Consider the following 25,022-nt stretch of genomic DNA (forward strand, 5'->3'; position numbering starts at 1 on the left):
ATAATAATAATAATAATAATAATAATAATAATAATAATAATAATAATAATAATAATAAACTTTATTTGTATACCACGTCGCACCAGAGACTGTCCAGGAGTTGACTGATGCCCTGATCCAGGTCTGGGAGGAGATCCCTCAGGAGAACATCCGTCGTCTCATCAGGAGCATGCCCTGATGTTGTACGGGATACATACAGGTACGTGGAGGCCACACACACTACTGAGCCTCATTTAGAATTGTCTTGAGGAGGGCGGTCAGGTGGCGTAACGGAGATTGCGTTCGCCACCAAACCCCGGAGCGGCTAGATTCGCCTGTTCGAATCCAGCTCACAGCTCCGGAATTGTCACCAGCTTGGCTGGCCGTTCACACTAATACAATTGGCTGTATTAGAGGGTGGGAGAAGCTGGCGGGGTGGGTCCGGGTCGTTGTAAACAGCGACTCCTACAGTTCGGTCGGGGCGCCTGCTAAGCGCGGATAGGACTTGAGTGGGATAGTGTGATCCTTCCACACGCTACGCCCTCTCAATGAGAATCCGCGCTGCCAGGTGAAAATAAGCGGTTGATTGGCTGGACGTGTGTCGGAGGAAGCATGTGATGGCCTCCACTCTCCCAGACCGACTGTGGGGGGGTAAGTGCGCAGCGACCAGGAAGGGGATTGGGAATTGGCATAACGACTAACATTGGGATGGGAGAAAATCGGAGGAAAATGGAGGGGGAAAAAGTTGGGGGAAAAATTGTCTTGAGGAATTTCCACAGAAGTTGGATCAGCCTGTGATCTTGATTTTTCCACTTTTTTTATTTGAGTAGGATTCTGAATCCAGACCTCCATGGGTTAATGATTTTGATTTACATTGATCATTCTTATGTGTTTTGTTCTCAACGCATTCCACTATGTAATTAATAAAGATTTTCAACTGGAATATTTCATTCATCGAGAGATCTAGGATTTGTTTAACTGTTCCCTTTTATTTTTTTAGCAGTGTACTTTCCAGTAAGCAAGTGGACAGAGGAGAAACACAACTTTGCTCAATTCCGATTGGCTATATGAGGTACTTCCGCTTATGCCAACGATGTTTGTGTTTTAGGTTTTAGTTTTATTTGTATTAGGTTTGTATAGGGTGGTGTTGGGGTATTTTTTCTCTTTCCTTTATTATTTTCTTTTCTTTGCCGGATCCAGTTGCTGGGTTGTACAGTAGGTGGCGGTGTGGTGTGGTTGCGACCCGCCATTAACTCCGAAGAAGAAGAAGAAGACTATCCAATCAGATGAGCCGCACTGCTGTGTTTTGAAAAAGATACACTTAACGGTCAGGCGCTCAGAACTCTCGTTGTGGTGAAACTGTCTCTCAAACAAGACTCATTTACACTATATACAATGGATTTGGACAATATGAAATATGCACAGCTGCGAAGTCTCGGCAAACAGGCTGGCATCAAAGCAAATATGAAGGTAATGAAAGTACATTTTTTATTTTTGAAAATTAACTGCTCGGGCTAACGTGGCTCTAGAAAACATTCGCCAGCTAACGCTTATAATGGGTGTTAAACCTAACTTGCGTATCTGTTCTGATGTGTGATAGTATAAATGCAAATGTGTAATATATCCATTTCAATGAACGTGTATTATAGTTACCTAGCCCGGGTCTGATATGCACTCCAACAAGTCACGAAAGGGGCTCCGACCCCGAGTCAACGTCCTGATGAATTGAAAATGGGGGACCCTGATGTAAACAAGACTAAAGTCTTTCTCTGGTCTGCATTCCCTTAACAATTGTGTGTATTGAGCTGTACTGTACCCTTTCTGCATCTGTTAATACAATTTTCAATCAATCTCATAATGTTATAAATAATATCGCTGTCTTCATGTGAATTAATGATATTGTAAGCTGAGCTCTCTTTCTCCCAACATGGTGTGACATAGCAACCATTGTTTTGTACATTGCAATGGAAGAGACAACGGTTGCTATTACTGGATCTTGTCAACAGTAATTCGGTTATTTTTTCTTTTCACAGCAAATTGTCATATATTTTATGACTTATTTCTTGTTTATATTTATTCGAAATAAACTAAATTAATTCATAATAATCACGCTTTCCTGTGTTTGACCTATTCTACCAGACTACCACTGCATAGAAAATAGGCGTTTCATTTTTAAAGTGGTTACAGGCGAATGAATGAATGAGAACTTTATTTAACAGATTGCAGAGTGGGTACAGTATACAGTACAGCTCAATATACAATACAATTGTTAAGGGGATGCAGACCAGAGAAAGACGTTCGTCTTGTTTACATCAGGGTCCCCCATTTTCAATTCATAACATATATGACACACGACATACAAATGCAGTCCATTTACCATTTTTTTTTTTGTCTTTAACAGGCTGATAAACTCTTGAAGGAGCTCAAGAAGCATTACCAGCAGCAACAACAACAGCATGAGGATGAGCAGGTAACTTAAACATTCATCCTCCTGACCAACGCTACGTTTTGATTTGGATCTTCTTGTCCGCGTGGCGAGCGGTGGTTGGGTACCGTTCACATTTGATCTGATACCCGGTACCAGTTCCTGGAATTCGGTATCGGTACCCAGTGGTACCTTTTTTCGGTACAACTCTTTTTGTAATACCACATTATTTTATTTCAGTTGTAAAAAATAAATCCAAATTTCTCAATTTCAACATTGTTATTTATTTAGAACATTTTGTTATTTATTGTTGTAACACACCACACAAAAATAAATCGCATGATCATGGATTATGTGTTTAAATATCAACATTATCTTGCCAGCCAAAGACCCAAGTCTGAGACGGGACAGTAATATATCTATTTGTAGAAAAGGCTCCCTCTTGTCAAGTAATATTACACTCTTATACTAAACATGTAAAGGTACCGAAATTCGGTACCATTAACAGCCACCCAGAAAAGTGGCCATTTTTAAACTTGAACTTGAGGATGGCATTTTTTGAAAAGCGTATCTTTATACTTGTAGCACATGCATAAGCCTGGTCTCTTTTAGTGCTAATGAAATAGAGTAACATAGGGCTGAACGAGTTGTACTTGTAATTGTGTACTTACGTTTTTGTGTAGTAGTTGCAATATCCAAGAAAATAATATCCAAGAAAATTTGTTCAGAAATGGGTGATTTAGAGTGATTTTGGTAAACTGTGTACAAAAAAAAGTTCTCCGGTAATGCATTTCCTCATTGACGGCAATATCTGTGTTTTATTTTTGAACAAATGTTTTTTTATTTTCACTTTCTTTTAACATAAAACTAGACACACAATACATTAACAGTAGAAATCCACAATAAATCACAGGACTATGACCGACATAATAATAACAATGACAGTCCATTACTTAAATCAAAATAAATGTAGATTAAAAGATATACACATAATAAATACAATACAATACATATGCTCTTGCTTGCTCTTCCTCACTCTTTCCTTCTCCTTCCCTTCCCCCCCCACCCCCCCCTCAGGACCCCCTCTTGGACTGTCTATCCATTATTCAGTTTAACACCAGGGATTACAAGTTCATATGCTATCCTTTATCTTCTCCACCACATCTAACCAGATTGCTATGCTGGCTTCATTAACACCTAAAATTTGTGCGGTAGATATCTCTAGATAAATCACATCGAGATAGGTAAGAACCCATACCTTCCGGCACATTTTATCCGGTTGAATCCGTGATGCTATCAACTTTTTGGCAGCCGTGAGACCGGACAAATAGTCTCTTTACATGTACAGAGGTTGATAACTGAGAAACATCATTCAACAACAATACAGAAGGCAGTACAGGTATGATCAGAAATAAGAATTCTGATAATTGAGTGGTTACTTCTTCCCAGAATATCTCAACAGGAGGGCATTCCCAATACATATGCATAAATGTACCAATATCACCGTTTAAACACAAGGAGCATCGAGGGTGCAAACGTAAGGAGTTAAGTAAGTCCTATGAATAAAATTAAGATGAATCTGTTGATGATCCGGGTTGCGTGACGACAGCCGAACGTTTGCCCAGACTTCATCCCAATCAAAATCTACTTCCAAGTTTGGTATATCCTTCCTCCAAACTAAGTCTAGGGGAAGGACCACTCTGTGTGTTTTTCACTTCCTGTTTTCACTCGTCAATTTTCACCTAGATCCCTGATTCACACAAAGTATCATTGGAAAGCTACACTCATTGGCTACAACCCTGTCCAATCATTTTAGCAATCGGCGAATGATCGACAGTTCCAGAGCCTCGGGAGTCAGGGATGGTAATATGAGGCTTGCGTGTACAAAGTCGCACGCCTGACATATCGGCATGTAACTCGAGAACTAGAGATGCTCGATATTGGCTTTTTTACCTATACCGATATTGTCCAACTCTTAATTTCCGATATCGATATATGCAGGGTTTCCCCCCCCAAAAACCTGAATAATTTCAGGTAATTAACATTACATATGTCTTGTTGTGGAATTAACATAACATTATGCATACTTTTGACAATAAATAAAATCAGAATTTGTTCTTACTTGCTTGCCTGGGTTATAGAAATGTAAAAAAAAAAAAAAAAAATTATTTATTTATTTTGTTTGAAAACAGATACAGATATTTTCCGATATCACATTTTAATGCCAATATCGGCCGATAATATCGGACATCCCTATCGAGAACCGCTGAACTGATTTGGTCGGGTGAGGTGGCATTCGAACTGCAACAAATAGGGCTTTAATTCTATATATTATATGTTTTTATAAAAAATGCAGACCCAAGCCGCTAGAGGTGGCCAACCCTGTGAGGCCCAAAAAAAATAAAAAAAACATTAGCCAGAGGCCAGATGGTGGGACCTATAAACGTATGAAGGGTGCCTTGACTGAAAAAAAGGTTGAGAAACGCTATATAATGGTGTGGCTCTTTGTGGTACCACAGTAATTATTGTGGCAATTACTGGTTGGCCACCCTAGACGTTCGCAAAGTGCAGTGTCGCGCTGGTGGGCAAATCGTCCTAAAGAGGGCCCGGGTTCGGTACCCAACCCTAGCGAGTGCACCAACACCAGGTGCTTCATCAGCTCACTGTCACTTTTTGCTTTCATATTATTCGCAGGAACACATGAATGATGGTATCGCTGCCAAAGATAACGACAACAACGTAGAACAACAGCATATTGTCCAAGAGGACAAAAGTGTGGAAACACTCGGCAAGCCAGTCGCCAACACTTTTGTGACCAAACGAAGGGGGACGAAGACCAAGAGGAAGATATCTGAAACAGATTGTGATCCAGAGTTGCCACTTAGTGCAGCCAAGGTAACAAAGTCTGCTTATTCTTCTGACTGACGCACACTGTGGCAGTTGAATTCCCATGATTAGATTCTATTCAAATGTATTGTCATTATACAGTACGAGTACAGTACAATGAAAATGGGTTTGGCATCCAACCAGAGTGCAAATATAACAGTAAAGTGCGATAGTAATATATACAATGTACAGGCAGGGCCGCCGCTAGAGGGTGCGAGCAGTGCGGTCGCACTGGGCCATAGCTAACTAGCAAAGTGGCTCTGCTTCTGTGTGGAATCGCCGAATTACACTGGTGCTAATGCTTTGTTAGCAGTAGCCTAGCCTAGCTGGCTCTGTTAGCAATTAGCCAAGAGCTGGAAGACCTGCAGTAGCCTAGCTGGCTATACTAGCCCTGCTATCAATCCAGTCCAGAGTATAAACTGACGTTATGATACAGAAGGCTAACGTTATGATGCAGACTGTATGCAATTTTTTTAAATATTTTTTATTAATCATTTTTCTTTATTAACCTTTAGGGGGGGGGGGGGGGGGGGCTCGCGTTTAAATCTCGCAATGGGCCTCGCATTTCTCTCAGACGGCACTGTATACAGGTGATTAAACTGGGTATAAAATATATAAATTTGTAAGGGCGGCTACGTGGCGTAGTGGGCAAGGCGCTCACCATGAAATGCTGGAGACGCTGGGCTCGTCAGTTCGAGCCCAGCGCTCCACATTTGCTTTCAGTTTAGCTGGTCGTCCGTACTAATACACACATTGGCCATATTAGGGGGTGGGAAACTGATGGGTGGGGATCGGGCGTTGTGGACAGCGACTCCTACAGGTCGGTTGGTGCGCCTGCGCAGTAGAATCAGGAAGTGTCGGGGGCAGCGTGAGCCTCCCACGCGTTACTCCTCGCCACTGAGAGATCGAGCTGCGCAGGTGAAAAAGATGCGACTGCTGTTACCTCAAGTACCGGAGGGGACTTGTGCTATGTATGACTTAGTCCACATTGCAGCCGGCTTGTGGGAGGCAAGAAACAGCGTCCGTGACAGGGGAGGGTTGAATTGGATGATACGAAATTGGGATGGGAGAAAATATAGAAAAAATGGGAGAAAAAGTGGATCAAAAAAAATATATATAAATTTGTACTACTGAGTAATAGTGCTGCTAATCGGATGTATGTGGTATTAATGTGTACAGTGATACAGGTATAAAGACAGTATGGTTGTAGTCATAGTCATACTGGTCAGCAGCGCAGCGTAACTTGTAAGAGTAGGTAATTGATATTTTTAGATATAGTATTTACAGATATGTAAAAAAGATTATATGCACGCCAGGTATGTACATGTATGACGGGTGTGGATATATATATACACACACACACGCACACGGTAAGAATAAATATATATATAGGGATGCTCACCTCTTATTTCCCAACCTAGAAGGACAATGAGGCGACTGAATCCGGTGCTGATGATGGCGCTGCTGGGAGTGCGAAGAGGAGGAGGACGATGACTATGTCTCCCGTTAAGGACGCTGAGGCTGCTTTACTGCTCGAAGAGCCTGTTGCTACCGACAACGAGGAACAAGCTGACATCAAAGACCAAGTCCCCGCAGTTAAAGGTAAGTGACGATGATTTTGTGTGTGTAGCAGCTAGGACTGTCCCAGACTAAGGATTTGAATAGTCGACTTTGATTGGCCGAAATTTGCCGATAGTCGACTATCAAAAAAAAATATGTAAAAGAATATATTTTTTTTATTTCACCATTCCATTTTCATCTGTACATTTCCGTTTTGAATATGAATATAGTTTGGTTGCTTCTGAGTAATTCCAGGGAAAAGACACAAACGGCGTTTTTGTGTAATTCAAGTCATTTTTCGCCTGATTATCGGATCTTCCTGAAATAATGAAATCATAATTATTATCCTTCCTCGTGCACGCATGCAATGTGGTTTAAACCGGCGCGCCGAAGGCGTTAGAGGGCGGTATAAGACAGTCTGCCAGCTCAGACACACTGAGTACAGCATGTACAAGGTGCCCCGCTGAATTATGAATGGCAATAGCGAATAAAAGAAATACAGTAAGAAAAACGTAGATCTACGTTTCCGGCACTCAACGATCGGGCGACTAACAGACCCCGGTGGGTGGTCGTTAGTGGTTAACATACTGTTTTCGTATTTGTACGATACACAGCCGTACGGTACGGTACACACTGAAGCGGTTTGGTACGGATACGTGTACCTTTACACCACTAATATATATATATTAAATTTTTTGCATTCGGCTAAGAGGTTGGCAGTCGACTACAGTTCCTTTCGATCAATTACCGGTAGTCGACTAATCGGGGTCAGCCCTAGTAGCAGCTGATGGCAACATGTTGTTCAGAGCTATAAACGGTTTCAAAGTGACAAGTTACATTCTGAAAAATGACCCACTTTATTTCCTGTTGCAGTGTTTGCTACATTTACATTTAGTCATTTAGCTGACACTTTTTTATCCAAAGAGACGTACAAGTTCTGTACAAAAAAGTCAGCGGAAGGGTACAACTCTGGCAGCTAAGGGTCAGTAACATTGTTCGTCAAACAGTTTTGAACTTGAGTGCTACAGTCTTGAGTGCATACTTAGTAGTAAAGACATATTGGCATAGTAAAGAGTAATATAGTCAAGGTAGATTACTTAGTAGCAAAGTGCATAATAGTAAAAGACTGTATGAAGGTTTTTTGCTGATGCAATAGTTGACAAGGAATACATTTGGGCCCAAACTGTAAAGTTTAAACCCTAGCAACGGAATTACATAATTTTTTTTCTTCTATAATCTTTTCATACTCACTCACAATACTTTCAGTTCTTATGCATCATGTTCAATGTGTCTGTTCGTAGAGGATGAACCGAAAGTGTCCAAAGCGGGTAGAATCCCCCGCCACGAGGGGCTCCTCAAGAGGACCAGGGCCATGCCGAAGCTCTCAACGCCCAGTAAGTGTTCCCGTCTCCGTCAGTGTACAATAACCCTGTAGTGTGGCAGTGAAATCGTTAACCTTCTGTAGTGTGGTTGTGGGAAGGGTTAACCCTTTGTCGTGTGACAGTGAAAGGGTTAACCTTCTGTATTGTCACAGTGAAAGGGTTTTCCCTTTTGGTGGTGTGGTAGTGAAAGGGTTAATGTATAGAACGGACATTCCAACACACATCAACACTCTTTGAGCTCGGGTAAACATGGACCAGGAAATAATGAAACCATGGGGCGACTCCTCTGAGCCGGTGGCTAGTAGCACCTCGGTCACTAGCATCACCTCGGTCACTAACGGCACCTCGGTCACTAGTAGCACCTCGGTCACTAGTAGCACCTCGGTCACTAGCAGCACCTCGGTCACTAGCAGCACCTCGGTCACTAGCGGCACCTCGGTCACTAGCGGCACCTCGGTCACTAGCGGCACCTCGGTCACTAGTAGCACCTCGGTCACTAGCAGCACCTCGGTCACTAGCAGCACCTCGGTCACTAGCAGCACCTCGGTCACTAGCAGCACCTCGGTCACTAGCAGCACCTCGGTCACTAGCAGCACCTCGGTCACTAGTAGCACCTCGGTCACTAGTAGCACCTCGGTCACTAGCAGCACCTCGGTCACTAACGGCACCTCGGTCACTAGCGGCACCTCGGTCACTAGCAGCACCTCGGTCACTAACGGCACCTCGGTCACTAGCAGCACCTCGGTCACTAGCAGCACCTCGGTCACTAGCAGCACCTCGGTCACTAGCAGCACCTCGGTCACTAGCAGCACCTCGGTCACTAGCAGCACCTCGGTCACTAGCGGCACCTCGGTCATTAGCGGCACCTCGGTCATTAGCAGCACCTCGGTCATTAGCAGCACCTCGGTCACTAGCGGCACCTCGGTCACTAGTAGCACCTCGGTCACTAGTAGCACCTCGGTCACTAGCGGCACCTCGGTCACTAGCAGCACCTCGGTCATTAGCGGCACCTCGGTCACTAGCGGCACCTCGGTCACTAACAGCACTTGGGCCTTTTCTGACCATGTGCTTCTGATCAACTTGTCGCATGTGCACTGCGACAAAATAATGCCCTACACCTGGCAAAATCAGAGAACCCAGGTGTAGGTTTTGTTGTAGTGCATGTGCTTCAAGTTGAGTTATTATACAGTTGGAAGCATGTGGTCACAAAAACGCCAGGCTGTTGGTGAACAAACGATACAAATGTTGGGAAGAGGAGGCTTTGGACTGTCCGTGGTCATTACCGTTTCTTTGAGAGAACCAGTTCCAGACTCTGTATACAGTCCCTGTAGCACAGAGTGGGACGTTAGGCCACTGTATTCCTGTACTTTACTCGGTTGCCCCGATAATTTGTCAGGCTTGTGGGTGTTGCGGGCGATGTCGAGCACTCCCTGAAACTAGAGTAATCAACTAATCATAACAAAATAGCCTCGCTAAATGAGTAGATATAGAGTCGTGAAAAGATTTCCACATTTAAAGTTATCTTAGGCATGACTTCTTTCAACGACAAAAGCGGTTGTCGATTTCCGAAAAACATTTCAGTCTGCCGCCGATGCCAGCCCACTGTTGCGTATCCAAGGCAGATGCTTGAACCCACGGAAGAAGGGAAATTGTTTTCTATATCTATTCATTATTCTACATATATGGTCACTGCATATTTCACTCTTTCAAATGAGCTAAAAACTTTGTTTTCTCTTTGCACCGTATTTGTTCATAAAACTTGTTAATCTCCTCTGCAGACTTCAAGAAACTTCACGAGGCACACTTCGACAAGATGGAGTCCATCGACTCCTACGTCCAGAGGAAGGCCAACCAGGTCCAGAGTTACAGGGATTCGGTGAAAGAATTGAAGGTAAATAACTTAACAGACTTAAACAAACTGTATTATGGGAATGAATGGAAGATTCTTGGATTGATACATTTGTCCAGAATATATATAGTGTAATACTTTCAACGTGAACTTAATATTTATTTTCATACAGATTCTATCGGAGAAGACCATCTCGAAGCCAACTGATGGGAAACCTAAAGCAGTGAGTAGCAAGTAGCAACACCCGCCAGACATCAATAATGACCTTTTTAAAGAAAACATTGCTTCAGTATAATTCTGAATTCCCACCCAAGATCGTGGATCATCGTTGCGTCCGTGTTTTGCAGAAGGCGAACGCGAGTCGGACCTCCCTGTTCAGTCCTGCACCGGCGGTCCAGAAGAGGCCCGCTGCAGACAGGAGCAGGAGCACCCTGCTCTCAGCCAGCAAGCCTGCCAAGAAGGAGAAGGAGGAGGCTCCGTTCAGACCCTCTGTCCTCTCCACCCGCAGGATCAACGTCAGGTGAGTGTTGGCTGCTAGGGAATATCACCATAATGAGAGGGACTTCTTTGGATACATAACCACAATATCTGCTCGCTTAGGCATCATGTTAAATGTTGTGATTGTGTTCATTATATTATATAATGTATATTATATACCGTACATTATAAAAACAAAACAAACTAACCTTCTTACTGTCTTTACTATTATTTACATTTATTTATTTAGCTGACACGATACAAGTTCTGTAAAACAAGTCAGCAGGAAGGGTACAATTGTTCGTCAAACAGTGTCGAACTTGACTGCTACAGACTTGGGTACAAGTCTGTACCTTACTATATACTATATCACTATACTTATACTACTACCTAGCATGCTAATATGTCTATACTACTATGCACTCAGAGTGTAACACTCAAGTTCAACACTATTTGACAAACGATGCTACTGACCTTTAGCTGCCAGAGATGTACCCCTCCTGCTGACTTGTTGTTTACAATTTGTAAGTCGCTTTGGATAATAGTCAGCTAAATGATTAAATATCAATTATATTGGACTGCATGATAATGGCAAGTGTGTTGTCATTTATTTCAGAATTTTGTTCTTTGAGACATTTGACTTATTTGCTTTTAATGATTAATTTACACAACATAGTTTTATATCACGGTTCACAATATCAAAGCAAAAACATCACATCGATGGATGGTAAGCAAAAATAATCGCTGTTTTGTCTGCTAGAGGATGTTGGTAATAGTTTCCTCTAAATAGTCCAGGCCTGTTTCTATGGAGACTATAATAATAATAATAACTTTATTTGTATAGCACCTTTCACGCAGGGGATTGCAGTTCAAAGTGCTTTACATCAGTAAGAAATGAGACATAAAATATGTATAAAACAAGCAGCAAGAGCAAAGCATAAAGTGGGATAAAATGCAAATATATTAATCATATCAGAGAACCTCACGTTCCAATAGGCTTCTGTAATCTGTTCAAAACATGATAAAGGTCAGAGTATGCATCCATCGGATAGTGGGGCGTAGAGACAAAAGTAAAAATAAGTAAAATAATAGCAAGGGTAAAATGTGCAGATGTAAAATAATTTTTTCACATTAGTATCTAACATCCCAACAGGGCCCCTTGTTTATGGTTTGATTCAGTTTGAGTAGAAATAGAAAAGTCATGAATGATGAAATGAGCACATAAAAGTGCAGACTATAAAATCAGTTTTTTTTACAGTGCAATAAAATAGTTCTGGATTACTGTTTAACAGTTCAAAGTCGTCTTTACCTTCTCTGTTTGGTATCCACAGTTTAAAACCTGACAGTCTTCCCTCTTGTTCGATACCCACTTTGACCCTTCGAACCTCCCTCTCAGGGCGCAGTTCCCTCTCTGATGACAGACTTGAATGACATTGTAGTTAATGGCACAGCGGACAACCAAATATCTGTTTGTGTGCAGGTTCTCTGAAGCTACCCATGATAATGAGTACAAGATGTCCTTGGTGAAGACTCCGGCGCGCAGGTCTGCCTGCGTGTCCTCCAGCACGCCGGGCAAACAGGCCAATGATGCGTCAAAGCCCAACATCATCAAGACCGCGGTCGTCTCTGCCACAAAGACTCCAGGTAAAACCCTACTGAGTCCTCCGAGTGGTTTGTCTCTGCCACAAAGACTCCAGGTAAAACCCTACTGAGTCCTCCGAGTGGTTTGTCTCTGCCACAAAGACTCCTGGTAAAACCCTACCGAGTCCTCCGAGTGGTTTGTCTCTGCCACAAAGACTCCTGGTAAAACCCTACCGAGTCCTCCGAGTGGTTTGTGGACCTTTTCTATGGACGGTTTCATCATGAACAACATGAATATTCCAAAAGTCAATTTCCTGTTGCAGAGTTACAATTGCTAATAGTAATACAATAACTGACAGGAAATACACTTGGTCCAAGCAACAGCGTTCCAGTGAAACTGTCTATACTCTGATCAGGGTCGCTGCAAATCTGTTAATTTGTATGAACGCCATTCAATTTATTTCCCTCTTTCAAATAAAAGCAAATATGTTTGCAAATGGTCAAATTATATTCTGTCACCCAATAGGTCATTACTTAATATTCAGATCAAGCTACATCTCTGTGCAGGAGAAATAGCAAAGATGTTAGATGCCGTGTCACTTTATGCTCAGTTTATCATTTGATGTTTATCGATGCTTGGACGTTGTAATTGCAGCGTAGCACAGTGAGCAACATGGCTCTTGTTGCAGAGCCTCATAGTGCTTCCACGACCTGGTCGCTTGAAGCCTTTCTCCAACACGTTTGTGTTTCCGTGTCTCTGTTTGCCAGGTCATGTGACATGTACGCCCAATCGTGGGACCGCAAGTTTCTACACTGGTTAAGCTTAGGCGCTCTTTCGAAGTTGGTTAAGGTTAGAGTTTGTCTTAGAGCATGGCGATAGAACACCTGCCCTGATTCCAAACTCTTACCTTAACCAACTTCGAAAGAGTCGCCTAAGCTTAACCAGTGATAAACTAGGCGTTAGGTAGTTTGCAGGCTGTTCGACCCGGAAATAGGCGCAGAACTTGCCGTCCCACGATTGGCGCACATGTCACATGACCTGGCCAATCAGAGCGCAAAACGGGAACCCGGAAACACTGACGCGTTGGAGAAAAGCTACACGCGACCTGGTCGCACTTTGTATTCAAGCCCAAAAAGCCAATTTGGGCGGCACGGTCGCAGTGATTAGCACTGCTGCTTCACAGCAAGGTCTTGGGTTCGAACCCCAGCAGGGGCCTTTGTGTGGAGTTTGCATGTTCTCCCTGTGTTCGTGTGGGTTTCCTCCCACACATAAAGACATGCATGTTATTTACATTGATGTGGAAACTGAACATGTTGATTAATGTGCACTGTCCCTGGGTAAAAATAAACTTAAACTGTATTTGCAATTACTTCTGAAGTTCTGAGACGATCATTGTCATTATAGAAATGCCACTATCGCAGCGGCTCTACTGCTAAATAGACTCCTTAATTATTTTTCTTCCCATTTCCAAAGGAGCCTTCGTTTTCAACGCCAACACGAGTGTCCTCAACGCCAACACGAGCGTGAGCACCCCCGGGACGAACAAGAATGGCTTCGACCTGAAAGCCAGTCTCTCTCGTGCTCTCTCCTACAAGCCTCATACAGGTGAGACCATAGAGCCTCATCCGCTTCAAATGACCTTCGCTGGAGAGGATCGTCGGACCCTGACTTTGTGGTTTGTGTGTTTTTTCACAGGGAAGCTGAAGCCTTTCGCAGACTCCAAGGAAAACACGGCAGCAAACAAGTCTGTGCTCATGGAGTCTCATCAGAAGAATTACAAACAGCACAAGGTCCAGACGAGGTGGGTCTGTCGGAAGGCCTTTAGAATTAGGGCCATGTGGAAAAACATTTGTCAACAATATTCAGAATCTCTTTTTTCGCTAGCTATATATCTCATGGATGTGGAAAATCACATGTCAGATAATCCAGTTGATGTTTATCATATTGGTCCTGCGTGTTAATGGAAGTGACGCAATCCATTGGGACTGTACATTTTTCTTTATTCTACATGAAACAAGACATCACAGGACAGTAACAATAATGACAAGACCACTAAACCAAATCAAACTATGTCAAACAGTTGTAATATAAATCAAATATATATTCAATATCAGCTTGGCTGGTCGTTCATACTAACACAATTGGCAGTGTTAGGGATGGGAAAGCTGTGGACAGCGACCCTACAGTTCGGTTGGGGGGCGCCTGCACAGCGAGGGTAGGATCTGGAGGGAGGTAGTGTGACCTTCCACACGTTACACTCTCCCGGTGAGAATCTGCGCTGCCAGGCTGGCTGCCGGCTGGCTGCACATGCGTCGGAGGAAAGCATGTGACAGTCTCCGGCCTCCCGGACCAACAGTAGGGGCGAGTGCGCAACAACCAGGAAGGGGGTTGGGAATTGGCGTAACGACTGATGGATACATATTACTCTATAAAGTGGAAGGGACTGTACTTTTTTTGTAACATTTCAGAAATGATTTTGTGAGAAAGCTGACTTCCCATTTGCTTTTTTGCATTGATTTAGACAGCAAAATTGTGTGCCACAATTAAAGAGAAAAAAAATCCACAATACAATATCAAAGGTTAGACTATATAGATATATTGCCCCCAACCCTATTTAGAATTAAAGTGTTTAAATGTAAATTAACATTTTAAAATGGTATTTTAGCTGAGGTTGTTTACCTCGTCTCTTCCCAGAATAAGAGGCTGGACTGTAATGGTTTTGCTCTTGTGTTTCCTAAGGGAGCAACGGAGAACGAAACACGTCGACGGCAGGAAGCAGAAGAAGGAGACTGTCCTTGGAGCGAGGAGAGGCCTGGTTCTCACATAAGAAACGTTTTGCATTTTGTTTGTACAGTCCCTTTCATTTCTTAATTTGTCATTCCAATTTTACTGTTAACATGAATCCTTCAAACATGACGTTACAACTTGGGATGATAAGGGTACATTTTTATATATTTCGATGTGTAGAGTATTTTATTATTTGTTTGCATTTATTGCTTTATCCGGATGGGCCCGTCAGAGGAAGGATGGGAGAAGACGTGGGGGAAGACATGCGGCAAAGGTCTCCGGGTCCACCCTGGCGCCCCGATGTGTATTTTGTCCTCTGCAACATTTAACTTGTATTTCTGGTGTTCTACCATTTTTATTTGCTTTTGTAGGGGTGTCAGAGGATTTGATTTTAAAATCTTCAGCATTGACAGCTATGCCATTGTTAGACTAGTTGTGTAAAGTCAGATCGTTGGTTTATGCCCCGACAACCGTCCTTTCAAATTCTTCTTTAAAAAGATAGGCTACATGGTATTAAGTGTGACATAGCTGCCATTTCTTTGTAATGTATCACACTAAGGCCATATGGTAATTTTTATATTTAGAATGTAATAACTACCGCGGTTTATTCCCAATTGATTAATTGACTTTAGATTTTAAGGTCATGGTTCAAATTTGCTCGTTTAGATTGTTTCTAAACTGAATCGTGGCACCCCCTCCCAGTGCAATTGTTTTAATCAGTAAAAAATATACTAATTGAGATTGTTATTGAATTTTGGTTCTCATGTTTAAACTGATTTGCGCTGTAAATAAATAAATCTCAAGGAAAAGATTGTTTGCTTTAATTTTTATAAAATAAAGGTTATCCAGTGGAAGAACAGAACACACAAACCAAACACGACGGATACTATAAATGGATAATTTGACATGTGTCCATAGCTCATCTCTTCAGGCTTCACCTCGTTGCAAGGATAAAACCCTTGTGTTCTTGTGGAGGTTATTACCATAATCCATTAGGAATCCCGCTACAAAGCATTTAATGGTCATGTTTTGGATGCATTTAGTCCTTATGAATGAAGCTTTGTTTATTGGCAATGTCATGATGCAGCTCTTGGATCAGAAGACAATTCATCTTCAGTGAGTTCTAGATATAAATCTTGTATTGTCTTGTTTCTGCTTGGGCAGTCTGACTCTTCAGACTTCAGGGTTCCTCTTGTAAAGCTCGTAGGCAAACTCTTCCGTGTGGGCATAGTCTTTACATAAGCCAATGAAATCGATCTCCAGTTGAAAAGGACCATCTGCTTTATCGCCCAAGGTGAATCCAACCGTGTTAATCTGTAAATAAAAACACAAAGTGGCTTGACGTTAAGTGCTCTGTATTACACACTAGTCTGCAGCACAAGTCAAGCACTTGGTATAATGCTTCTAATACAAGTTCTGTGGATACAAGAGTATTCCAATATTGGATAAACACTTTAATTGCTTGAAAAAAAGTGTACTTTGTAGTTGAGAGTAGAGTCAGGTTTTAGGAAAAGAAGCTAGGTACTTTTGATGTGCAAAAATAAATAAATTCATATTTATGGCTACACTACAAGGTTCGGCTACATGCATGGCCGTGACATGAGATCTAATTTGCACATCAAAAAGAGCATCTTGGTGTGTACTACCTTGTCCAGCCAGAGGGGGTGTTGATTATCTTGTATTCTCCCACGGTGTGCGAGGAAGAACTTGGAGAATGGGATCTGTAAAAGGTTAATAGGATATATCTTAGTCATGCCAATACTTCCTATGGTCCTGGACCTATGTTGTCTATATTACTTTCTTCATTCTAGAGTTAGCGGTTCTCAACCTATTTCAGTGCCTCTGCCTGTCATCACCGTAGCTCAATCTGTACACACTCCAATGCAGTTTGTCCAGCTTATTCCATTTAACCTCATAAAAGTGATTCAAAACCAGCTTTTGCCGTTGTAGTACTCAAATATCTACAAAGCAAAAATCCTCAATTTCCTTCATCTCATTCATAACAAACAGTAGATGAGACACCAGCAGAAAGGAAAAAGCCTGCTATTATATTTATGTGATGATAACTGCTATGCAGGGCTTTCCCCAGGATGGTTATAAGCTTAAAGGAACACACTAACATTTGGGGAAATGAGCTTACAGTCTTCTCCAGAGAGAGACCAGAAGATATACCAGTTTCCTTTCTGTGCATTCAGTAGAAAGCTATCTGGCTGCACGTTAGCCTAGCTTAGCACAATGAATGGAAGCGGACTGATTGATTGAAAACATCAGGGTCCCCCATTTTCAATTCATAATGCAATGCTGGGCTGTTTAGCCTAGGCATTGTCCAACTAACACCTCTCCCGAAGGCTAACCGGCACTGTCCGCTTCCATTCATTGTGCTAAGCTAGGCTAACGTGCAGGCAGATAGCTTTCTACTGAACGCACAGAGAGGAAACTGTTATCTATCTTCTTGTCTCTGGAGAAGACGATAAGCTAATTTCCCAAAATGTTGGCATGTTCCTTTAAGTACAGTATATAAGGTTAAGGTTTAACAATAGTTTAATAACATTGTGTAGGGAAAGCCCTGCGCTATGTATTATTTATGTAGTTGAATAATTACTTGATGTTTTGCGACGGAAGCATTCTGTAATGTTTTTCTATAATTTCCCATCATCTCAGTCTCCCCTTGGCAGATGCCTGAGGTCCCTTTGTGGGCCCTGCCCCCCATGTTGAGAAACCACTGTTCTAGATGTTAAGTATAGGTAAGGAAATTAGTGTCCATAAGGTCTTTCAGCCGTCTCAGGCAGTATGATTTAAGGATGTCGTCACATTGCATTACTGTACATTTCAGAGCTCATAACCCTCTTAACATAAAACAACCCCAAAAAAATCTAGGGCAATTTCAAGAAGATTTCTGCTTTTACTAGCCTCGCAAGGCAGACAAATTTCACAACTTCTTTCTTTTTTAATCTGGCCTGCAAGGCTATCCTTTAACAGAATTTCAACCTAAAAGTAAATTGCGGTTGATTTTTTTTTTCTTTTTTTAAGTAGAACCTGAAACAAGGTATCTGCAGGTTTCAACAAGTTACATTTAAGACTTTTTAATACCAATTTCACGACCATACTAGCAAAAAAAACTAAAAACACATAGCGACACTGAACTGTGCGCCAATTTAAATTCTCGCTTGTTCCATACAAGCTCTCGCCAGACGCACTAAGCTCCCGACTTTTTAATACCCTTTAAGGCCTTCAATTGAGAACTATGAATTTAAGACTTTTGAAGACCCTGCAGATTCCCTGTGTAATGTCATCAAACAGTGACCTCTAGGCAAAAGAGCCCAATTTCTTTTGGGTTAGAGTTGAGTGGGGGACTGATTGATTGATTTACTGCTGGCCACACCTCACGTCTCTGCCAAGAGAGGTCTGGTGAAATTCACAGTCTTAATAAGTTAACTATACTCCAACCCACACATCAGACCAAAACAAAGTGCAAGACCAAGCAGGGCTCTTTTGCCTGGAGGTCACTGTTTCACGGCATTACAGATTCTACCTTTAAAACCCTTGTGGCTCCCTAGAACTGCTGACACTCACTGGGCTTAAGAGATGAAATGATACATCATGTTTAAAGCCATATCATTTTAACTGTTTACTATTTAAAAAAATGTTTTCCCCATGATTAACATTAATAGCCTAATCTCAAGATATCTGTAACAAATTACAAAAAATTCTGAATTTTAACCACTTGTATTCGTGTTCGTTTGATACTAAGTCCGTTTTTATTGAAAAAATTCATATTCATATCCATCATATATCTATACATTTTAGACACCATATTACAGCGTATGAAAACTGGCCAAAATCCCTGTGAATAAGAATCTGCCATTATAAAAAAGAAAGGTTGACTATTTAGGTCAGAAATAGCTGTTAGTAAGCGTTAGTAAGCACCGGTTAGTACTAATCTATTACTAAAAGTGTTTTATAGTGCATGCCTGGTGTAATTATTCTGTTTATTTATCGATATATGATGTGAAAATTAGGGAGGAGATATCATTTTTTGTTTTTAGACTGTTGCGTTTTTATTGCGTTTTTATTAACATGGAAGTGGATGGGATGAAAATGGACGCCAGGGACACGGTTGTACCCCTATATGACAAACTTTTTTTTTAGAGTGTTTCAAACCAAATCTTTTGACATAAAATAAGATATGGCCCCAATTTCATGAAATAATAATAAACACAGACACTGCTGTGCTCACACACACACACAAAAAAAGTCAAGAAAGTAGAAAAGTAGTAGAAATCATGACCAGGAACGCACAAGGGTTAAAGTGCTTGTTAGTGCAGCACTGTGATGCAGCGCAGGTGAATAGTACCTTGACGTCCTGCCAGTAGGGTCCTCCCCTGGTGTACAGGAAATAACTGTAGACGTCGTCTTTCTGGTGAGAGTAGTAGGTTTCTGCTGCAACGTTTATCATCCATGGACGGCCATCGCCACGTATGCGCAGATGCAGGGTGTTGAACTGGGACCAATCCAAATGCTTCTTCCTGTCAAATGAAGCCTTGAGAAAATATGTTTTGGGGTTAATTGTGTATATCTGCACAAGTGCATATACATATATATTCTTTTTACTCTTATTTATCCAGGATAGGTTGATGGTGGAGCACACTTCTTCCAGCAACACTGATTCACAGATACGGGTCCACACACATTGACACACCTGGAAGCTGCCCAGTACAACCAGTCTCCTACTGTTGGCCACTGGAGCAGTTGGGGGGTTCAGTGTCTTGCTCAAAGGCACCACAACAGTAGTTGTTGAGGGAGGGGACACTCATCTACTTCCCTTACACTGATTTTCCATGGTCTTGACATTAAAGGTGCCATACATATGTTTTCATAAAATACATCCACAGAGCTTTTAGAAAGGTGTGTAATAAAAGTATTGCCCCTCTCCCCAAAAACATTATTATTATATATTTTTTAATATTGATAAAAAAAAAATAGCAGGTCCAAAATGAATGTTGTTGTTTACATGTTGAATGCACGTGTAACGGTTGTGACATCGTCACCTTAAACTTCGATGCCCCGAGGGAGTTTCGAACCCGGGTCTCCCACGCCACGGGCAACAGCACAGACCGCTATACCAAGAAGTTAACTCACTGCTTTGTAACGTGTCTATGTGTCTTTTGAGGATGAGAGTGAGTTTACCCCATAGCACCGCTACTCACCCCAGCTCTTCGTGACTGCGCTTCACAGTACCATCCGTTACACATGTACTTCCCTACTTCCCATTTCCCTATGTGGAATTCACCTTATTGGATAAATGACATTCATGTGTGACATCTATAGCATAGCACCTTTAAATTGAGGACTGCATCTATACAAACATACCGTGTCCGAGCCAATCAGCAATACCAACTGAGTCATGTGACTAATTAGTTGCCCCCTACCTGCACAAGCTAAAATACTATGGGGCCCTATGGAGAAACCATGACACTCTCCTGACTAAAAGTTGTTTCAAACGAAAACGTCTGGATGTCATTTTGCCAAATCAGTATAGTCTTTCACTTTTTACATATCTAGCTTTGGCATGGATTAATTGTTTAGATCGCTAGCATGGCTAACAAATGCAAATATATTGTAGTCTGCCCCGTTGTTCTGACCAGGATTGAGTTCCTTTTGCCCCCTTGATGCGCGCGCACACTTGTGGACAGCAAACAGGTCTATAAAAGAGGTAAAAGGTGATCACACAGGCACTTACCAGTGGTTGTTTGGAGCGCATTGTGCAGTAGCCACTATAACGTGTTTCCCCATCCCTCGGAGGGACAGAGCACAGAGTCCCATAAACAAAGCAGGTGTCATTGTTTCGACCAAGCTTCAAATAAGCTTCACTTTGCCCCCCTATCTCATGATCTGAAGACACCGTCCACTGCTGCAGACTCTCCGCCCCCCTGAACTCCCACACCACGCTGTTCTGCTCCAGCATGTATGCAAGGAGTTCTTTACCTTCGGGACCAACCCAGCGGTCCGCAAACTCCTTTTTCAGCATTCTGAAATGTCTCTTCATCCCCTCCACACCCTTTGAGAAGTCAAACCGTATTTTCTTCCACGGAGGGTCGTTGGTTTTAGGTTGGCCCGGTCGTCTATATTCACTTTGAAGAATGGACCTTTTTGTCACAATCAGCGGAGAGTTTATCAAGTGGACCAGGAGCTGCCGTTGGTGTTGTATTGAGCCGAGCAGCCTCGCTGGAGGGAGACTCATGATCCTCGACATGGACATTTTCTGGAGATGGGAGTTTTATCTCAGTGATTCACTGTTGGGATAAAACAGAAAAAAAGAATATGACAAAACTATTTATACTTAAATTAAATTATTTGAATGTGTGTTGTTATAGAAAACATTATATGTTCATCCTATTACAATTATTTGTAATAAACCACCAGCTTACTGGGCATACATTCTCTAGCGTACATGTACAGATAGTTTAGTCTGTTTCTCATAACAAAATGTCTTAAATTCTATCTAGGCCCAGGTGCAGCTTATCTCTTTCCATGCTGCACTCCCCCACGATAACTTCATTATCTTACTGTATACAATTAGCTCAGGGTTACTTATGACTCTGGGTTTCACTTCACAATCATAGCCAGAGTAATTTTCAAGTACCTTGTCAAGTACCAGATGCCTGACATGACCAAACGTCTTTCTTTCCTATGTAACCTTGTGTCTTACAGTATAAAATGCAAAATTTCCTTCACTATGAATTGAAAATGGGGGACCCTGATGTAAAAGACAAACGTCTTTCTCTGGTCTGCATCCCCTTAACAATTGTGTGTATTGAGCCGTACTGTATTGTACCCATTTCATTCATTAATTTAAAATATTCCACAACAGTGTCCACGTACAATACACTGCTTTGATAGATTGTGAGTGACTAACACAGCCGGGTTCCTCCTCACATAATCTACATTTAGGTGCATGTGATAAAGTGAGCAAGGGTTTGGCTGTTTTGAAGATGTGAAATTAAAGACGTCAAAGGTTGTCGTACGTAAGACCACTGTTCTATAATAAAACAAAACAAAAGAAGATATTTATTATAGATCTGTGTAATAATTATCTATCATCGACTACTGAAGGCTAACGCTAACGTTACGTGTGTCTAGTGTGCTCACTTCTTACATGAAGCAATGCTGGACCAGAAAAAGAGTGATGATCACCAGGTTGCGCCATGCCGGTTACTATTCGATGCTCGCTGAAATAATATTCATATGTATATATTTCATTCTTACAACCAAACTGCGGAATACAGACTGTTTATATTAGACGTGCGAAGTCGGATGGATAAACATGTACAAATCCCAAGGTTGTGAGTAGTGTGGAGACAGCGGAAATACATGGGGTGCATTCAGCAGCCACCAGATAGAAATGTGCAACGCAGAAGCAACACGCCACTCAAACTAATTGAAGAAGAAAAAACGTGACACTCGGAAGGCTTCGTTTTCTTGAACGCGACTCTAGTGCACCAAAGATCCCCGTCCGGAACGCCTGTTACTGTTCCGCAACTATAAGTTCGTTCCGGACGCCTGTACCGGTTCCGCAACAATAAGTTACTTCCGGGGTAGGCCTGATTGGCCCCGACAGGCACGTGACGCGGCTGCTGAGAGCTGTCGCGCGGAAATAGGCTGTCTATTGCCATTCTCTAAGACAAACTCTAACCTTAACCAGCTCCTTAACAGCGCCTAAACTTAACCCTTTAACCTTAAGCAACTCCGAAACTATGCCTAACCTTAACCTTAACCTTAACCATGCCTAACCTTAACCATAAGGCATAACCAACTCCGAAAGAATATTGCCATTCTCTAAGACAAACTCTAACCTTAACCAGCTCCTTAACAGCGCCTAAACTTAACCTTTCTAACCATAACCAACTCCGAAACAATGCCTAACCTTAACCAACTCCGAAACAATGCTTAAAGTTCTGTATCGTTAGTGGCTTAGCTTGGCATCACTACTGCACTATCTCGCGTACGTGCACGCGTACTGAATAAACCACAAATGTACCTCTAATACCAGTATTAGTCTGACCACACCCCTCATCAGCTTACCTTCATAAGCAGGTGTGTGGTCACCTGCTCTCCTCCTTCTCGCTTTCACCACAAGGAAGAAGTGCCTCGGTAGATCCCCACACTTGACACCATGATGGAAGAAATTGGATTAGGAACAGCTTGGGAAACAAGGATACGTTGACATCATATCTTTATTTTCTCTCTCACTATTTTCGAGAAAATACGGCGATATTGTCTTCGTACTGGAGTGTCTAGAAGATGATGATCATTCTAAAAACCCTCCACCGGTTTTCGTATTGGGAGCACGCCGCTGCATGCTTCTCAACTGCAGTTCCTTGCTGTGTTTGTTGGGGTGAAACCTGTCAGGCCACAGCTGAACTGTCGGACATGCCGCTGTTGTGAGGAGCGGTGCGTTCCAGGTTGGGTGAGTAGTGTTTGCTGGCGGGCTCCACTTGTCTGTTAGTGCTATGGGGGCTACTTGACAAAGTTTATGGAAACCGGCCCCAGGCTAGGGTCCTTTGTTTAGCCGCCTAGGCGACAGAAGGCCTTGGTCTGGAGACCATTATAGTTTTAACTAGTGGGCCGCGACCATTGACACTGGTGATCCCTGTGTGTTCTGGACGAGTGGATTCTCTCTGTCACCGTGTTAAGACCCCATCTTTCATATCCAAATGAGAGTATTCCTTCACGAGGGGATATGTGCATGTAATGTGCGATAGCGGCAGATTCATGTTCGAAGTCAGCTACACAGGCCAGTTGGTACTGTGCTGATTCCGCCGGATGGTCACCGTTGTGAAGCGGTGTTGACGTCTTGTTTTCTCTTTTCTCTTAAAAAGTGAGGAGATGTTCAGAACGGCGGCCTGTCTGGGTGAGTGTTATGTCATTGTTTACATGTTCATAGCTTACGGTTAGCCAGTCAGCTGTTAACTGCTGCGTTAGCCTGCTGGATCGCTGCATGGCCTGCTTAAGGCCTACTGTTAGCCAGTCAGCTGTTAGCTGCGGGGCTAGCATGTCGTGGTCGCTGGGTAAATGTTAGCTTGCTGCTAGGGCCATGGCTGGCGCGGGGTAGCTTAGCTTCTCGCGCGCCGCCGGAGCTCGCTTCTGATCGCCGTTGGCTTGATGCTATTCTGTTGAACGTGCTTTGATTTTAACATGTTTTACACTCTTGACCGCGACGTCATCCTTGACAGGGGATGTTTCGTCGACCCTGCCCTGAGCCTGGACGGGGATTGCGTCAACAAAGAGGACTGTAGCGACTGGTTGGAGCGGCGACGCTGCCCGGATCGAACAACACAGGTCGGCTGTGTTCTACGGTGTCTTGTGACTGCACTTCGCTGATCTGCGTTCCGGGTAGGTACGGGGTTGGCCAGACCTCATAACACGTCTTCTGGTTTTACTTTGCTAAATGTATTGTGAATAACGGTGTTTTTTCCCAAAACGTGTGTTGTCGCAATGCATTTAGGATACGTTGCGGGTTATGTGTGAGCTGTTTTTGTCACTGGCAGTTAGCTTCTCCGTGCAGATCGTGATGTATTGATCTGGTTGTTGTGTGAGAAACATCATGGTGTTTATGTGTACCGTGTACTCACTACTAAGGCAACTAACCTATGAAGCTATGCTTGGTGACAAGTGAGTAAAAGAATGTTCTTTCTCAGACTGTAATGACAATGAACAGTGTGTTCACACATTAACAGGTTTTCCTGTTTTGACTGGCCGTATTGAGGGTAAAATAGGAGGATTGTGTTTTCCCCCCCGGTTCCCTGGGGACTTTATCACCTCCTATCAGACATGTTGTGCATTAATTGTGTCTTTTGTGTGGTAGGGATACGATGTAACTCTTAGCTTGATTGCTGAGGTTGTGCTAAATCTGTTGGAGAAACTTATTTCCTAAAGGGAAATTGGTTTGGTTGCTGTCATGTGTGCTTAGCAAGGCCTGTGGTCGATACTAATCAAGAATGATGTATTCTCTCATTGTGAAAAAAACGGCGTTCCTCTGTTGAGTGTTTTTGCCATTTTTTGTAGGTGATGATGGGTTGTGTGTGTCATGTGACC

At 42.5% G+C, this 25,022-nt stretch overlaps 2 protein-coding genes across 3 annotated transcripts; one reads left to right on the plus strand and one right to left on the minus strand.

Moving 5' to 3' along the window:
- Positions 1-1,305: 1,305 nt before the first annotated feature.
- nusap1 (nucleolar and spindle associated protein 1) lies at positions 1,306-15,734 on the plus strand. Of its 2 annotated transcripts, none has more exons than XM_084309590.1 (12): positions 1,306-1,449; positions 2,381-2,449; positions 5,099-5,299; positions 6,712-6,892; positions 8,152-8,244; positions 10,011-10,123; positions 10,254-10,304; positions 10,432-10,601; positions 12,039-12,202; positions 13,614-13,745; positions 13,836-13,941; positions 14,880-15,734. In XM_084309590.1, the coding sequence occupies exons 1-12, from the start codon at positions 1,375-1,377 to the stop codon at positions 14,965-14,967; spliced, it is 1,443 nt and encodes a 480-aa protein (XP_084165716.1). In that variant the 5' UTR covers positions 1,306-1,374; the 3' UTR covers positions 14,968-15,734. The 2 variants fall into 2 exon arrangements, with proteins under 2 accessions (XP_084165716.1, XP_084165715.1); XM_084309589.1 differs by having other exon boundaries at positions 10,429-10,601; positions 14,880-15,729.
- Positions 15,735-15,940: 206 nt separating this feature from the next.
- On the minus strand, positions 15,941-22,258 carry ndufaf1 (NADH:ubiquinone oxidoreductase complex assembly factor 1). Its single transcript, XM_084309592.1, has 5 exons — positions 22,084-22,258; positions 20,668-21,220; positions 19,282-19,467; positions 16,574-16,648; positions 15,941-16,241 (listed from the first exon to the last, which is right to left on the minus strand). Exons 2-5 carry the CDS (start codon positions 21,184-21,186, stop codon positions 16,101-16,103), a joined length of 921 nt encoding a protein of 306 aa, XP_084165718.1. The 5' UTR covers positions 21,187-21,220; positions 22,084-22,258; the 3' UTR covers positions 15,941-16,100.
- Positions 22,259-25,022: the final 2,764 nt, after the last annotated feature.

This window comes from Notolepis coatsorum (genome assembly GCF_963971535.1).
Source record: "Notolepis coatsorum genome assembly, chromosome: 3".
NCBI classification, from domain to species: domain Eukaryota; kingdom Metazoa; phylum Chordata; class Actinopteri; order Aulopiformes; family Paralepididae; genus Notolepis; species Notolepis coatsorum.

Bases quoted from the DNA above. Each gene is read 5' to 3' on its own strand.
- ndufaf1 (XM_084309592.1), bottom strand. From the start codon at position 21,186: ATGTCCATGTCGAGGATCATGAGTCTCCCTCCAGCGAGGCTGCTCGGC. The intron at 19,468-20,667 runs GTAAGTGCCTGT...TATTTTCTCAAG, and splicing joins TGCGCTCCAAACAACCACTG to GCTTCATTTGACAGGAAGAA. The intron at 16,649-19,281 runs GTACTATTCACC...AACCTTTTACAG, and splicing joins CCTACTGGCAGGACGTCAAG to ATCCCATTCTCCAAGTTCTT.
- nusap1 (XM_084309589.1), top strand. From the start codon at position 1,375: ATGGATTTGGACAATATGAAATATGCACAGCTGCGAAGTCTCGGCAAA. The intron at 1,450-2,380 runs GTAATGAAAGTA...TGTCTTTAACAG, and splicing joins GCATCAAAGCAAATATGAAG to GCTGATAAACTCTTGAAGGA. The intron at 5,300-6,711 runs GTAACAAAGTCT...TTCCCAACCTAG, and splicing joins TGCCACTTAGTGCAGCCAAG to AAGGACAATGAGGCGACTGA.